Below are 17,168 nucleotides of genomic sequence, written 5' to 3' on the forward strand. Positions count from 1 at the left end.
CCCAGCACCCAATCACGGGAGAGGGAGGGGCCCCTGGGAGAATTCCGCTGTTGGCGTTCGGCTACTTCCGGCAGCCTTTCCGCCGCAAAGGCCTCTGGATCTTGTAGGCAGCCGTCCCTCCCCGCAGGCCCGTTTCCCAGCAGGCTCTGCGGGTTGGGCGGGGTAAGTACTTCCGCAGTCAGGTAATGACGTTACGGGTAAACAGTAGCCGTGGCAGCGGCTGAGGCCGGCGGGCGAGGCACCGGCTGCTGCTGCCCGGGGAGAGAGGCTGCCTGCAGGAAACAGCTCGGGCGGTAGCGCGCCGCCGCTACGGGGTTGCCAGGTAGGCAGCGACTCCGGGCCGGGGGACGCGGGCGGACCCGGGGCGACTGAACCTGACAGGCCGAAAGAAACGTGGGGATTCCGCGCGCGTCTTTGCGAGCGGTGAGACTCCAGCTGGGGCCTGGAGCTTTGCGTGGATGCTCGCAGCGGCCCTGTGACGAAACCGCGGCCCAGAAGTTCGAGGCGTTTCCGTAGTGTGGACAGCCAGCTCCATCACCCAGGTCTTCCTACCTGTGTGCCCGGCGCCCCTTGCCGACTATCCCGCGAATGGCGCCTGCCGGCGGGGCCGGGAATGGGTCTGGGAGAGCCAGGGAGGCGGAGAGTGTCGCCGCCGCCGCCGTCTTCGGGGAGCCCCGCGCGGCTCTGGTGCCCGGTGTTCCTCAGATGCTCAGACACGCACGTGTGGTGGGAGTTGGGAGGGAATCTGATAGTCGGCTGTGAACCCTCTCCCTGCCCTCCTTATCCGGTCTTATCCGTCTCATTCAACTCTGCCCACCGAACTTAAAAGTTGGCGCTCGAGCCAGATACAGGGGAATCTTGCCTGCCTCTTTCCTCCCCTCATCCCAGACTCCTACATTCAGTCGGGGCTTTACTAATTACATCAGCTTATGTAACATCGCAAATGGGGACGCTTTTCTTCCAAGCCTTGGGTACTGTAATAGCCTTTTCTGTTTCCAGTCATTCATTCCACAGACATTTACTGAGTGCAGGCACCCTGCTAGATGCTAGGGTTACAGCGATGAACAAGGTATGTGTAGCCCCACTCTCTTGTTCCCTCCTCCACCCTGGGTCAGAGTGATGGTTGTAAAAGACACATATGTCTGCCTTTCCTGCTGAGAATTTGCTGGCTGCCCACTACCCTTATGATAAAACCCACGTTCATAACTGTGGCTTTCAGAGCTCTCCATGAACGCTCAGGCCTCCTCATCTAGAGTTACCTCTTCCACATGCCCCCTTGTTCACTGGGTTTTAGCCTTATGGTTCCTGGAATGCATTACATTTCTTTTAGCCTCAAGATTTTGACACATGCTTTTCCTTCTGCCTGGAATGCCTCCTCCCTGCTTCACTTGGCAAACTTTTGGACATTCTTTAGGTCTCAGCTTAAGTGTCATGTTTTCAGAAGCTTTTGTTGAGACATTCCCTGCCCCATATGAATTCTGTCCTCTTGCTGCAGCTTCATATGGCACCGTGTGCTTTTCCTCATACTGTCCTCACAGTTTGTGGTTGTTTACTGTCTGTCCAGAGATCAGAAACTAAAGCATTTTCTTCACCACTCTGTCTGCAGAGCAGGGACTCAGTAGGTGTTTCTGAATAAATGCATCCTCTCAGGGCAGGGAGTGGAAGTGGAGGTAGATATTTGCTACCTAAGATTACTGGAAGCTTTCTAGAGCAGTTGGTCTGATTAATCACCTGGTAGGTGTTAAATGCTCAAACTCTGTGTGTAAATGTAATAGAACAACAGGAAGGCAGATTTTTAATAAAAGATTTAATTTATTTATTCATGAGAGACAGAGAGAGGCAGAGATATAGGCAGAGGGAGAAGCAGGCTCCCTGCAGGGGAGCCCGATGTGGGACTCGATCCCGAGAGCCTGGGATCACGAGCTGAGCTGAAGGCAGACGCTCAACCACTGAGCCACTCAGGCAGGTCCCAGGAAGGCAGATCTTTTTTTAAAAAGCCCAATTAATTGAACACCAATAAAAAAATAAATTTATTAAAAAAGAATACACTTATCCTGATGCACACTGAGAATATAGAATTGTTGAATCTTTATATTGTACACCTGAAATTAATATATTACTGTGTGTTATATTTAAAAAAAAGCCCAATTAAAAGGAAGCTTGAGATGATTAAAATGTTTCAGATGCTAGCCTATTTCCTTCAGTGGATTCCAGTAGGCCAGAGACTCTGTGTCCCAGTCATACACAATCTATAGACATGCATTAGTTGGCCCACAGTGTTGGATGTGGTTTTTCCTTTAAAGTTTTGAATTCAGTATTTACCTTTAAAAATCAGATTTCAAAAATAAATAAATAAATAAATAAATATCAGATTTCATATATAAATCTGGATTTTTGGCTGTCTTGAAAATCAGTTCTGGCAGCCACGGGACACAATTCTTTTTTAACCACTGCTCCTCCTATGGTCTACTTGCTCTGGGAAGTTACTCCCATAACAACCCCATGTGGAACAGAACTTCTCTCAGGAAGCTGGAAGGAAAATAACTAGGGAAGGTGAGAGCAGAGGAAAGTGCTGGCGCAGGGCCAGCTGGTGGTAGCCCTTGGAACACCTGGCGTTTGGGAATTGCCTCCCTTTTTGGACAGGGAGTGTGCTTTTTAATTTGTGTGCATTGGGGACGCCTGGGTGACTCAGTGGTTGGGCATCTGCCGTTGGCTTGGGTGGTGATCCCAGGGTCCTGGGATCGAGTCCCGCATCAGGTTCCCCTCAGGAAGCCTGCTTCTCCCTCTGCCTGTGTCTCTGTCTCTCTGTGTCTCTTGTGAATAAATAAAACCTAAATATATATATATATATAGTGTGTGTGTGTGTGTGTGTTTGCCAGGATGAATGTGAGTTTTCAGTGTTTTCTTCCCAGAATGGAGGCATCTTTTGGACCAGGGATGCAGGGTGGCCTGGGAAGGGAAAAGATAAATCTGCCGGTTCTCCTGCCTACAGAAAGAAATCCAGACTCCTTAGCTGGGCACACAGGGTCTTCCTGGTCTGGCTCCAGCCGACTTTTTCAGCTCTGCCCTCGGCACTTTCAACTTTTAGATCTAGCCTGTTTGGTGACTTCACGTTCTTGTCCAGGCTGTTTTCTCTGCTTGGAAAGCCTTTCCGTAGCCTCCTCACTTGATACGTTCTTGCTGATATTTCATTCCTTTTTGTGTTTTCTGCTATAAAGAGATGGAACGGACCTTGGTTCTAGTGCAGGCCAGCATGCCATAGCCTGTGGCATACATTGTGGGTAATGTTCTTATTCCTGGCTTATTTTTTAACTCTGATTTTTAATTCACGCAGATTTCCTCTTTTACTTGCTTTTGGTGTTATGCTAGTACTGTGCTGGAAAAGATCTTTCACGTCTTTTTGGGTACATAATTGGGGATAAATATGCTTATGGCTTCTCAGAATTTAGTTCAAATGTTACTCCCTCACCTTGTTAACTGTTCTGTTCTCCTGCAACAGTGATATTTCTGTAAAAGCACTTAACACAGTATACTTTCTCAGTTTCCATGTCTGTCTTCCTCCAGCTAAACTATGTACTCCTCCCGGGCGGGCACCATGTTGCGCTCATCTTTGTACCCCCAGCATCTAGCAGTGTTGGCATGTAGTAGGCACTCAAGAAATGTGTGTTGAATGAACGATGCCAGTGACAAGCCACCTGGACTTTATTCTTTCCTGACCCTTGCTCCTATGACACTTCCTCCTGGCTGCCACTATCACAGAGCTTCTCTTCTCTAGGGAAGCCGGAAGGGAAACAGGTGAGGCTCAGAGAGATGGAGGCAGAGGGAAGGGGAGCCTTTGGAGGAAAATCTGGGTTTTTGGCACTGGTGTCTGGGAGTGGGAGTGGGCCTGGGCTGGATGCAGGCATTTCCTAGGGTGGCTGGGAAGTGATCAGGGACTGAGGCTGGTTTCTTCACAGCTATGGCCAAGGACATCCTGGGTGAAGCAGGGCTGCACTTTGATGAACTGAACAAGCTGCGCGTGTTGGACCCTGAGGTCACCCAGCAGACCATAGAGCTCAAGGAGGAGTGCAAGGACTTTGTGGACAGTGAGTGTCACTCAGGGAGACATGGTGCCACTTGGCTCGGAGCTGTTCTGGCTGGCCCCACCCCCACTCGCAGTTCTTGTCTCTGCCAGAATGGAGCTAGTGGCTCCCTGGAAGTTGTGTCAGGCCTTTGTGAATTCCCAGAAACCAATCGCCTTGTCTCCTTGCTAATGTTCTCATGTAGTCAGACACAGAGCACCAATGAAAACCAATGGTGAAATGGAGAGAGGGTATCTCATCCTTGATTTTTTTGCTCAGAAACCTTGAACTTCATGGGGGGCAGAACTGTGGCTGGCTTGGGGTGGGGAAATAGTTATGTACTCATGATTGGATTGGATTTCTTGGAGGCTCAACAGACTCAACGAAGTCATTTTTTTTGGTTGATATCCAGGCAAGCAAGCCCAGTGGCAGTGAATACAGAGCAGCTCTAGCTGAAGCAGGGATTTCTGTTGTTGGTTGAAGAGCAGGGATTTCTGAGCCTTCTGGGCACTCCATAGTCTGTAGAGAGCTCGACTGGTGAAAGGCAGCATGAGCTCCACTGCCAGTTTTCTCACTGCATATTGTCCTTTCTTCCTGGGTCCTAGTTCAGGATCTCAGTAGAATGAGATCCCACCACACCCAAGGACATTGGAAAAAGCAAATGGGAGATTAGGCACTTAAATGCTTTGAGTTATTAGCTCTGGTCACAGTTGGCAACCCTCCCTCCACCCCCTCCAACTACCATGAACTGAAATCTAGTGCTTTATCTGTGGCTAGGCAAGAGGCTCTGTTCATGTCCTCAGTCAGTCCTATTGTGAACATGGCCCTTTGTGCTTCCCATCACTCCTGGGAAAGCGGGATGGAGTCTATGCAGAGGATGGGCCCATCAGGAGCCTCCTACCTGAGGTTAACAGTCACTGGCTGGCTCAGTTGGGACTCAAGGTCCAAGTACACCCTGGTCCAGTCCTGGGTACCTGAGCACCCTTCTCTGGATTTAGATCAAGGGCAGAAGACTTTAGGCCAACAGGCACCAAACTGTTTTGACACAAGTTAGAAGGGGCAGTTAGCCCTGCCCTCTTGCCACAGGGGAACACATGGAGAAAATAAAACATTTTATTTTCTGTTCTTTCCTTAAAAGAAATTGGCCAGTTTCAGAAAATAGTTGGTGGTTTAATTGAGCTTGTTGACCAACTTGCAAAAGAAGCAGAAAATGAAAAGATGAAGGTAAGATCAGCATGTCTTCTAAATCTTGGCCTGGGACATGGTTCACTGGCTTCTCCTCCTACCATCTTGACTTTTTCTTGGAGGTGGGGTGGGGGCTGTGGGATTTTTATTTATTTATAACAGGATTTTAAGTAACAAGTCCAGTTACCCTCTTATTGAACTCTTACATGCTAGTACACTTTGTTATTCTTTTCTTTAATCTTCACAACACTGAGATAGTTGGTTTTATGCTTATTTTGTAAGTTGAAGCAATGAAGGCATACGTGGTACCGAGGACTTGGCAAAGGACACAAGGCAAAATGGCACACCAAATGGGCCACTGACCACTTGTGTGCCAGACTCAGGGATACTTGTAGACATGCCCCGGAGACTGCAGCCTGGGTCTTATCAGGCACTTTGGGATCAGTCATTCCTCCTCATTCCCGAAGCTCTGGGGCTTGACTGTCTTGCTGGCTGGGGGCTGAGATAGTCAAGTGGCCCTTCCTTGGCCGAGGACTTAATGCTGAAGATGATATTAATGAAGCCATGACCTTTGATAATACTGTTTTTCTAGGCCATTGGTGCTCGGAACTTGCTCAAATCTATAGCAAAACAAAGAGAAGCCCAACAGCAGCAACTCCAAGCACTAATAGCAGAAAAGAAAATGCAGCTTGAAAGGTAAGAAGTTATGATGTATAAAGCAAGTTCTTTACTCAACTGCAATTCTACTTTTCCTTCATGATTGGTCACCTCTTACCTTTCATCATTGTCCTCCCAGAATAGTATCTCATTTGTCATCCTGATTTGAAGATTTAAAAAATAAAATTACATTTGATGAGAATAGAAAATTTGTTAGTAAAAAACCACCTCTACTAGTTTGAGAGCTTGAAAGCTCAGGTAGCAATTGTCTGTGGAGTTGGCTGGTTCTCTGAAAGGAAAGAACCTCTTGGGCAGGGCTGGAGACTTCTTAAGGGTGGCCCTAGGTTGGGCTTTGCCTCTTTGTTCTTCTTTTTTTTTTTTTCCTTTGTTCTTTCTTATCCTAACATCACTGTGAACTCACACCATGTCTTGACATTGTTCAAATCAGTTATATTTTTCTGTAGAATTAAATCCATGGTTGATATCATCCATTCTTAGGGCTTCTCACAATTTTGTTTTTCAGGTATCGGGTTGAATATGAAGCTTTGTGTAAAGTAGAAGCAGAACAAAATGAATTTATTGACCAATTTATTTTTCAGAAATGAACTGAAAGTTTCATTTTATAGCAGGAGGGCAAAAAAACAAAACAAAACCCAAAAAACCTCTGTGCCGTTCCAGTGACTTGACTAATGACCCACGTTTGTCCTGAGAGATGGTGTGTAAGGAACACAGCATCTCTGAAGGCAGTAAACCAATATGGGGGAGCTTATTGCAGATGGCCATGTGCATCTGCTGGTGAACACCTAGTAGCCATGGTGGTCCAGGCTCTCACTTCTTGGCATTCTTAGCCTGAACTGAGCAGTCTGTACACTCTGATCCTTTTTTCTTTTTCTTCTTTTTTTGTAAATTCACATAGCTTTGGAAAGGAAGAGCAATAAATTATTGTTTTCAAATGGCTTGATCTATCTCTTTTCCTGGTGCCCTTGAAGTGTATATTTAACACCTTGAAAGAATCCTGCATGTTAGCCCCTTAATAGTCCATAAAACAAACCAGGCAGTGGTCAGCAGGTACCTTTATTTGGACCAGACATATGAGTCAGATGATACTCCCAACAATCAGACCAGTATGGCTTGTGAGCAAAACAGACAAAAAAGGGCAACCAAACAGGACCAGTTACTATTTTCCATGTGTGTTCACAAGTGTTTGATTTTTTGAGTTGGCCGTGAGTATAAATTTAAAGAAAGCTAAGGAACACCAATGAAGTGGTGTTCCAAGCCACTTGGTGAACAAGCTAGGAAGGATGATGAAAGTATAAGGAAGGGTGAAGTGATCCAATAGGAAGCGCACTTCCACATCAGGTTTGAGACACCAGACCTCAGAGTGAAGGGACTTATGTCAGGTGGTCTGTAAAAACAAGACTAAGGTTTGGAAAGAGGATGAATTAGGAGATTTAAAAAAAAAAAATCTTTTCTGGGATGACCTGTTTGAGACAGAAACAAAACTTTCCAGCTTAACCCATTTCTGAAAGTCAGGCCGAACCTGACCCTTGAGTAAAACCAAGTTTGAACCTCTTGCAGAACCTTTTCCCCAACCAAGGGTGGAGGCAAAAAAAAAAATAAAACAATAAAACCAACCAACCCCATGATAGTTTTTAATATTAAAAGAGGCATAAATCAAACTTAAAAATGGCCTGAAACATGCCACCCTTCATTTCACTGATAAAGGATATGCTGTAGAGAATCAGGAATTAAGGGTTTAATCACATGTGCCTTATGGGTCAAGTGACTCATGAACATGCCAAGCAGGCCACATTTCTTGGAAGTTTATCCAGTATCTGGTCTGGTCATGCTCACAATGGAACTTGGGCACATGATGAGGTATTTGGCACCACTTCCGGATAGCCTAGCCCACACCCCTGTGTCCGTGCTCAGGTGACTGGTCTGTGTTCGCCAGTATCCTCAGAAAGGGAGGTTTTGACTCTGGCTCCTGCCAGAATCTTGCTCTTATGTGTTGCTGATATGTTTCAAATGCTGCTGAAGACATGGGTTCTGAGAGGTTTTCCTCAGACTGGGTCCAACAGGAAACTGCCCTCTGGGCATCTCCCTGCTGGGCCAGTCATTATTTCATTTTTTCTTTCTTTTCTCCTCATACTTGTAGTAGGGGCTCCGCAACATGAAAAGCAGAAGCATAAGAGGGATGAGAAGGTAGGGGGCATAGACAGATACGAGGGTTAGTCGTTCACGGAAAGTCTTAGGTCCTTGTCCTTTGAAGCCACTGGCTTTGGAGAAATCCTCAAATAGAAGCGTGGAGAGAATTGGAATTAGAGTGGTCATGGTGTGAACGGAGTAAATGATTGCAGGGGTGCGGATCCACCTGCAGCCTCCTAAAGTGGGAGGAAGAGAGAAGCATTAGGTCTGTTTGTGACTCCAGGGGCGCAATATTCCCCACCTCTGCTCCCTTCAGCTGAACGCTTCCACCTCCCTTCTAAGTGCAAACACACGGAAAACTGGAAGTGTTATAATACTGCCGAGCACAGGGTTGGGGCTCTAGCACACTGAGTGCCAGAGAACCAAGGGCGGGGGTCAGAATTTACTGCAGGAAAAACTCTAGGGCAGTAAAATGGCCATGACGATTTAGTGGGGTGGGGAGGGGGTGCCGACAGCATCTGCTAAGTAATTATCTACAGGTGAGAAGACCAACAGATTCTGCCAAGACATGGAGTTGGGGACTCCGAGGGGAAATACGCTGTAGGAGCTTAGTGATCACGGACAGGAACATGGCCACCGTCTTTCTAGAAGCAGTAGTCACAGGGGAACACTGTGAGAACAAATGAGAAGTTATGCCCTTGAGGGGTGAGCTTGATGCTACTGCTTAAAAGCCAGTGTGGTGCTACCCACATCAGAAAAGCCAATGATAAGAAAAAAATTCTGCAGGGGCATAAAGTAAAAATACCCGCCCCCCCCTCCCCCCAAAAGCGACAGGTTCAATCTGTAAGCAGCCTTGGGTGTACGAGAGATTTCCAGTTGACTGAGGCAGCTGTACAGCCCAGCTGAGCAGGCTCCAGCTGGAGCCGCATCCACGTCCCTGCCCGAGATCTCTCCAGGCCGTTCCCACCCCAGCCAGGGTCACCCTCACACCAATGACACAGACCACTCCCCTTCTCTGAGACACTTTCCCAAAAGACTCCTGGGACCTAACTTCAGGGCAAAAATGTGATTTCCCCACCAGTCACCAACCTCTTAAGAAGGCATATGTTGCCATGGGAAAGAAAGGCAGCTGGAACACAAGCTCGCAAAACAGGAAGGACTTAAACCACGTCGGAGGAGCCTGCAGCAGAGGGTCTTTGAACTCCGTAGTGTACCACTTCAGCAGGTTTGTCAACTGAGGAGACAGAAAGATCATGCTGAGTACAGCCGCCTGGCGTGACATGCTAGCAGCTCCACCCCGCGGGAGGAGACCATTACTCAGCCCCAGGGCAGCCTAGATGGTCACTTCACAGAAACTCACCAGCTCTGACTCCAGTCTTCCCTCCTCCGGGCCGCTTTCCCCAGCTCTGACAGTGACCCGTGCTAGCTGGCACCATGACTCGGTGACAACACATATCCCGGGGTGGTGCCCACTACCAAGAGCAACAATGCCTAGCATTGGTAGCTTCTTAGTTTGCGGAATGAACACACAGAGGCCCGTATCTGTCAACACTCATTCTTGGTAAAGCACAGTTGTGAGAAGCATCCTGCCATCTGGCCTTGAACAACAGCGGCTGCACATAAAGCTCCGAGGGCCAGATGGCCTCACATACAGAAATGAACTGAGTTTGTCTTGCGCGCGTGCGCGCGTGTATGTAGGGAGTGGGGTTGGAAGGGAGATCTGACCTCTATAAAGATGCAATTTTAGACAATTTAATCCCTAAATCTCAAGCTCCTCCTCATTCTTTTTTTTTTTTTTTTTTTGCTCCTCCTCATTCTTAACTACCATAGTTCTGAAGTTTTCTTTTAGGAGCCCAGTGGGATATTTGTAGAACAAACTGTCCAAACTACAAATTACAGAGCTGCTAGGCCATGTCACTGGCAGGAGGGTCAGCAGTCTTAGTTCCAGCTTGGGGCCCACCCTCCTACTAATTACACTGTTAAATCACAAGATGCAGATCCGTGAGGACGTGGCTCCTGGCAGACAAAAGCAGCAGGAAGGTCTGAGATTGCCCATTCTGAGCCCTTTCTAATGGTCCAAAGCGTAGGGTTCCCCACACTATACGGACTACTGCAGATTGTGGCATTGCACATCCTGTCTTAACATACCTGCCTCCAAAGCCAAGTATGTGTCTCAATATTATGATAAATAAAGGTAACTTCCAATGTTAAGAATTTAGCTTGCAATGGAAAACCCAAAGATAATTTTTCCTGTTAATTTTTAATCAAAAGATAAAGGCTCACTATTGTGAAATAGAGGCCCCACTGCTGAAAGTAAGCTTTAAGCAAATATCCAGAAACAAACATTCTGTTAGCACGATATTAATTTCAGAAAGGCTCTGGCTAGATAGCCAGTTTACTGACCAAGTGATAATCAAATTTGTACTTGATTTGAAATTGAAATCCACGGCCATATCCTTAGCTTCCTTCTAGGCACTTTTTAGGGGAAGTAATGGGGTAGAAAATACTCATAAAGGTTAAGTCCCTGCAACTCTCCTGGACTCTGTTTCATCATCTGTAAAACAAGCAACTTGAACCAAATGGTTAAGATCCTTTCTCGCTTTCTAGATTTTCTTAAAGAAATATTGGTGGGAATGACCTGCTTTGAAGATTTACCCTAGAATTTAAAAGGCATTCTGGTTTGTTTGAATTTCATTTTCTATTCAATTTGTATACAACCGCTCAGATCTACCTATTTCATAAATCTGGACAGCTCTAACAGCATGGTCACTTCTAAGGGCTGCAAGATGAAATTAGTAAAATTTGGGATGCCTGGGTGGCTCAGGGGTTGAGAGTCTGCCTTCAGCTCAGGGCATGATCCTGGAGTTCCAAGATCAAGTCCCATATCGGGCTCCCTGCATGGAGCCTGCTTCTCCCTCTGCCTTTGTCTCTGCTTCTCTCTGTCTCATAAATAAATAAATAAAATCTTTTTTTTTTTAAATATAACTTTTTAGTATTTTTTAAAAAAATATTTCATTTATTCATTCATGAGAGACACAGAAAGAGGCAGAGACACAGGCAGAGGGAGGAGAAGCAAGCTCCATGCAAAGAGCCCGATGCAGGACTCGATCCTGGGAATCTGGGACCAGGCCCAGAGCCAAAGGCAGATGCTCAACTGCAGCCACCCAGGCGTCCCATAAATAAAATCTTTACTTTTTTTTTTTTTTAAAGATTTTATTTATTCATGAGAGACACAGAGAGAGAGAGAGAGAGACGCAGAGACACAGGCAGAGTGAGAAGCAGGCTCCATGCAGGGAGCCTGATGTGGGACTTGATCCCGGGTCTCCAGGATCACACCCTGGGGCTGAAGATGGCGCTAAACCCGCTGAGCCACCCGGGCTGCCCAAATAAAATCTTTAAAAAAAAAAAAAAAATTAGTAAAACTTAATCTAATCAGCTAGCTCTTGTAGTAATCAATTATGATCCAAACACCTGCCCACAGTCACATAATAGCCACATGAAGCCAGAACAGGGCATGGATCAAGGGCAGATGGAAGGCAAATCACAGGTCCCTCGCCAAATGAAGAGTATGGGACCTAGGGGCTGCAATTCTTGGCTCTGAGCAAAGAACTTAATCTCACTGAACTTGTTACGGTACTTACCTCTCACTATTGGTAAGATAAAATGAATTAATGTACATGGTCTTTACAACAATGGCATGCACACAGGAAATGTTATGATTACTTAATGGAACGTAAATAACACATATTCAGAGAAATGCAAATTTCATCCTATTAAAATCTCAGCAAGTAGGGGCACTTGGGTGGCTCAGTGGTTGAGTATCTGGCTTTGGCTCAGGTTGTGATCCCGGGGTCCTGGGATCGAGTCCCACATTGGGCTCCCCGTGGGAAGCCTGCTTCTCCCGCTGCCTGTCTCTCATGAATAAATAAGTAAAATCTTAAAAAAAAAATCTCAACATGCAACTGGTCTTTCATAAGTATCCTTATTAGGTAAGATCCAAGAAAAGGATTATACCGGACTCACATCTGACTTAACTTACCACTGTTATCCATGAAACTTATGTACCTGGCCCTATGCACAAGGATTTCTAAACCAAGAGTTGCTACTAAACAATCTTGCACTTTTCTACCTTGGAATGAGGGCAGAGGGGCGCCTGGGCGGCTCAGTTGGTTAAGTGTCCAACTCTTGACTTTGGCTTAGGTTATGATCTCAGGGTTGTAAGATCGAGCCCCGAATTGGACTCCTCAATGGGTGTGGAGCCTGCTTAAGATTCTCTTCCTCTGCCCCTCCCCACTTATGCTCTATCTATGGGAAAAGAAAAAAAAGAAAGAAAAAGCACAGACTGATTTCACACATAGATGCTCACCTGTCTTTAAGAGATGCAATGCTGCCCAGCTGCAAATGATACTACAAAATGCTTCCCCATCCTCTCCATGTTCTAAGTAAAACTAAAATTCTTACTGTTTCATAGTAAGAGTTCTTCCCAGTGTTGATTGGTTCAAACCAAGGAAGATGTTTAACTGGCAAATTTTAGCCAAACCATTACTGGATCTCCATAAACTTTTTAGTTCTAGGGAAATTCATTCTATTCAGGGAAGAAAAACACAACAGATGTTAAGATTTGGCATTTTTTGAAAGAGTCTGATAATAACTCAAGGATTTTATTATTTACCCACAAAGAAACAACAAAACCATAAATCTCTACTCCAAAGCAACAAGAGTGAAGAGACAGCCCTTCCAAAATAGAATGCCTCTGTGTTGCTAACACCTTCAAACAGCATCAGATACCCACACACACGCACACAATTTCTGGCCAGATCCTGCTTGCAATGGCCCTTCACCTTTTAATAATAAGTCAACATTAATAAAGGTGATAAAACTTAAACAAATCAAATATATAAGCTTAAAGGGGTCTTTATGATGCTGGACACATTTTAATTATATTTTGTGAGTGGCGAGCAAGGACCTATAGGAATTGGGACATGCAGAAAAGATAAAGTGCCAGTTGGAATACCTGGAGTAACATTGCACAGTATTTTTTTTTTTAAGATTTTATTTATTTATTCATCAGAGACACAGAGAGAGAGGCAGAGACACAGGCAGAGAGAAGCAGGCTCCATGCAGGGAGCCCGATGTGGGGACTCGATCCCAGGTCTCCAGGATCGCGCCCTGGGCCAAAGGCAGGTGCTAAACCGCTGAGCCACCCAGGCGTGCCAGGTGCCCAGTATTAAAAGGATTTGTAACATTGAAGACTGTAAACAGGCGGCCTGAGTTTTGCTGGCCACGCAGCCTCTGTAAGCCAGACAAGGCTCTCCTTTCTTCCTGGCAACTAATGGCTGGTGTGGAGGGTGTGGAGCTGTGGCGACCTGCTGAGAAAGGGTATGTGCTACCTGGGCTTACGCCGCAGGCTGAATGATGGTCCCCAGAGATATCCCGTCCTCATCCCTGGAATCTGCCAGTAACCTTATATAGCAGGAGAGACTTTGCAGATGCGTTTAAGGGTCTTGAGATGGGGAGGTTATGCTGGCCACCTGGTTGACTCTAAGTGTAGTCCTAAGTGTTCCTCTAGATTGAGTGTACCTCTATAAAAGAGACTGGATTATAGAGAAAAAGGCAGCAAACTGATGACAGAAGCAGAGACTTAGTGATATGGCCGCAAGCCAGGGAACGCTGGCAGCCACCACCAACTGCAAGAGGCGAGGAACAGATTCTACCGAAGAACCTTCAAGGAACCAGCTGTGCAAGATTCGTTCTGCACTCCTGACCTCCAAAGGGAGGGAACAAATGTTTTAAGCCACTGTGTTTCTGGCATTTTGTTACAGTGGCACCAGGAAACTTGCATGGGCCTTGCGTGTCTGACCTTGTAACCCAGCTCTCTTACTTGGCTGGTGAGGCTACAGAGCCCTGACTTGCCCACAATACCATAGCAGTTCTTGAAAGAACCAGGTCCCCAGGCTGCACCTGCAGAGTCCCATGCTCTTGTCACACACTACTACATTTTTCCCAAGAAAAGGTAAGTCAGAGGTCTTCCCAGTCATGCTTGGATCGAGAAGCAAACAAAAAGACTATGGCGTGGGGTACTCTTGAGCAGTGGCATTTCTGGGAGGGTCAGACCGGTAGAAAAGTTAATGGACGCTACAGACTCTCCTCCCAGAAAATATAAGGCACAGTTTCGCATATACTCCATCGGGGGTTCATGGACTTTTGATTGAAGAACTCCTGCTCTACAGAGAAAAAGCTAAAGAAAAACAGGCAAAATCAAGTCTTTAAGTAGACAGCTCAGTCTTGCTCGCAGTTCTGCATTTTGGAGGAGCACAGAACTGAGGACAGGGATTCCGTGGAAGGACGTTCGGGGTCCTGACATGAAAAGACCAGGGAAAATAAAACGGTAGCTCTGAAGGGATGAAAAGCATTAAAGCAAAGTTTGGGGTAAAGAATACTCATCAACAACCAGGAAAAGGAGCTTTTCGCCTCTCTATTCAGGTGATCATTCTTGTTCAAACCTAACAAAAAAGGCTACTTTAAAAAGATGTCTTTAAGTTACTTAGGAGCTTTGGAAGCCGCTGGATCCTGCTATTGGAGTAATGACGATCTGTGAATGCCCTTTGTACGGGTCTAATTCTACTCGCACTATTTCTTTGGAATTAGACGGTATTTTAGGGCTCTTTCGAGGAACACACAAATGCAGCGCGTGACTGAGACGTTGGTTCATCCAGGCTACTTCCGTCAAATACTGACAACTGACCGGGGCGGGGGGTGGCGGGGAGCCTTATGCACGCCCAGGGAAGAACTAACTTTCCCAAAGGACCAAAGCGTCTGCCCCCAGCAGCTGAGGTGAGCGTCGGGGGCAAAGAAAACCCCAAGCAAGACATGGAGTTGAAGGTAAGGAGGGCCTGGGGCACGGCAGGACCTAAGCGAGGCCCAAGGAGAGGCGGGAGGGAAAGGGGGGCAGAATCAGGCCCGGGGGGGGGGGGTCTTAGCGCCATGGCACACCGCAGCGCGCGCAGGGGCCCCAACCTCGACGGCCGGAGGTCAAGACCGACGTCGCCCTCACCTCGACTGAGTAGAGTTCGCGCGGCAGCACCACCTGCAGGTCCATGAGCAGCGTGATGGGGATGTGGGAGAGGAAGTAGAGGCCCAGCAGCCACTCCAGGCCGCGCCGGGCGCCCGGAGACCCCATCATCCGTTTGCTGCGCCGGGCAGGAGCCGAGGACGCGCTGGCCCCGGCCGCAGACGTGGGAAGCGGGCCCGAGCCCGCCCAGCGACGGCACCCGGCGCCCGGCCGCCCGCTCCGCCCCCTGGAGCGCTACGCCGGCCTCTCCCATTGGCTGGCTGCGAAGCCGCGGCGGGAGCGGTGCTCGTCGCCGAGCGCTCCCATTGGCTCGTCCGTCTATAGCGTGTCGAGGCGGCGCCCCGCAGGCCATTTCCATTGGCCGCCGGGGGGCGCCGCGTGGGCCGGGGGCGGGGCTCCTCGCCCGCAGCGTGGGCCGGCTCCTGGGCGCGCGGCGTGCAGACTGAGCTGGCGTGCCCCGCGCTGCCGCCCGCCGCCCCTCCGGCCGCCGAGTGCGCCGCGCGCTGCGCTCCCTTTCGCTCCCACTTCGTCCATTCACCGCAAGCCCGTAACGCCGACTGAGCGGCTCCCGTGTGCGGGGCGTTCAGGGCCGTGGGGACACCGGCAGGATCCCTGTCCCGTCGGAACCGAGGGGTCGCGCAGCCTCCCAGGGGTTGCCTGGGAGGCAGCCAGCGTCAATTAAACAAGAAACACAGGGATATAGTAAGAGGATGGACAGGTCTTGGTTGGCCCCGAAGAATGCGGGAGGATTTATTCATTCTGCAAATATGGGTCTTTAACTGAATCATTCACTGAGGAGTGGGATACAGGAGAAGTGAGTTGAAGAGAAAGGTAATCTGTTTCTGGCTGTGTTGACACTGAGCAGTGTCTGCTGCCTCTGAGTGGAGAAGTCTAGGAGGCAGTTGGATGAACCTGTCTGGGGGTGTAGATTTGTGTGGCATCAGCGTTTGATGGGAGTGGAAGTGTTGAGAGCAGAGGGGCCCCGTAATTGGTCCTGGAGGAGCTCCATCCTCAAGGGTGGTGTGAGGAGGGCGCCGAGGCACAGGTGCACAACAGGAATGTGATGCCATGGAAACACGGTGTGTGTGTGATCACTTGGGTCAGAGCAGCACCGAATGGCCCTGCAGTGGCCCTCTGAGAGCACTTGTGGCATGTGGAGGCAGGGGCCAGGTGACAGCAGGGCAGGGAGTGCAGACATCTGGTTAGGAGGAAAGGAGAGGATGGGGCAGGAGCTTGAGGGAGATGTGCCCCACAGAGGGCTTCTTTCTCAGATGAGAGAGACTGGGACACTTTCACTTGTTTAGATGCCGTTGGAAGTTTCTGGGTCACGGGGAGAGGTTGACATTATAGAAGAGAGCAGGAAATGTGGTTCAAGGCCCCAAGTTGCTGGAGAGAATGGAAGGATTAAGGTGAGGTCAGAGTGGGCCTGTGGGGACTGGGACAGAGAAATTGGTGGCAGTGTAGAGGGCCCAGCCGAAGTAGGTGGCCATTGATCTGGGGGCCCGGTCTCCTAGGCTGTGTGCTTTTCTGCACTGTGGGGTCTGGTTCAGGAAAAAGGGCTTGACTTAATCTGGGTTTGGGGTTCAGGGAGAGTGGCAGTTTTGAGATATTGGACAGGAGGGGTTGATGAGACGGAGCATGTGCTCCAGAATAGGTAGGGGAGGAGGCCGAGGGGGCCTGAGGGCTACAGCCTGGGAATGGATGTGAGGGAGTGGATGTGAGGAGGCAGGGCTGGTGTGGTGGGAGTTCCTGCGGGAGTGGGCCTGAAGGCGGGGAGATGAGGACAGGGGGGCACAGGGTTGGAATTCCTGGTGTCACAAGAAATTCTGTGCATGGGAAGGTGTGGCTGAAATGGAGAGGAGGGGGAAGGTGTTTGGAGATGGGGTCAAGGGCCAGAGAACCAGGGCGTGGGGTGGATGGGTGGGGACGACCACCGGGGAGTAACCCGGGGAAGGTGGGCTTAGGCTGAGGCATGGCTTAAACTTCACAGGGTGGAGGGGAAACGGTGTGCTGGTAGCCTGGGGGAGCAGGGAGGCTGGTGAGCC

At 48.5% G+C, this 17,168-nt stretch overlaps 2 protein-coding genes across 4 annotated transcripts; one reads left to right on the forward strand and one right to left on the reverse strand.

Annotated features, from left to right (window-relative positions):
• Positions 1–160: 160 nt before the first annotated feature.
• On the forward strand, positions 161–6,856 carry IFT20 (intraflagellar transport 20). 3 transcript variants are annotated; one of them, XM_077852052.1, is made up of 6 exons: positions 163–322; positions 3,565–3,795; positions 3,957–4,085; positions 5,200–5,285; positions 5,839–5,942; positions 6,427–6,856. In XM_077852052.1, the coding sequence occupies exons 3-6, from the start codon at positions 3,959–3,961 to the stop codon at positions 6,506–6,508; spliced, it is 399 nt and encodes a 132-aa protein (XP_077708178.1). In that variant the 5' UTR covers positions 163–322; positions 3,565–3,795; positions 3,957–3,958; the 3' UTR covers positions 6,509–6,856. The 3 variants fall into 3 exon arrangements, with proteins under 3 accessions (XP_077708179.1, XP_077708178.1, XP_077708180.1); XM_077852054.1 differs by having other exon boundaries at positions 166–322; positions 3,760–3,795; XM_077852053.1 differs by lacking the exon at positions 3,565–3,795 and having other exon boundaries at positions 161–322.
• A 105-nt stretch (positions 6,857–6,961) lies between these two features.
• Positions 6,962–15,314, reverse strand: TMEM97 (transmembrane protein 97). The gene is made up of 3 exons (XM_077852051.1): positions 15,106–15,314; positions 9,141–9,285; positions 6,962–8,287 (listed from the first exon to the last, which is right to left on the reverse strand). The coding sequence occupies exons 1-3, from the start codon at positions 15,232–15,234 to the stop codon at positions 8,028–8,030; spliced, it is 534 nt and encodes a 177-aa protein (XP_077708177.1). The 5' UTR covers positions 15,235–15,314; the 3' UTR covers positions 6,962–8,027.
• Positions 15,315–17,168: the final 1,854 nt, after the last annotated feature.

This window comes from Canis aureus, chromosome 16, assembly GCF_053574225.1.
Source record: "Canis aureus isolate CA01 chromosome 16, VMU_Caureus_v.1.0, whole genome shotgun sequence".
NCBI lineage: Eukaryota > Metazoa > Chordata > Mammalia > Carnivora > Canidae > Canis > Canis aureus.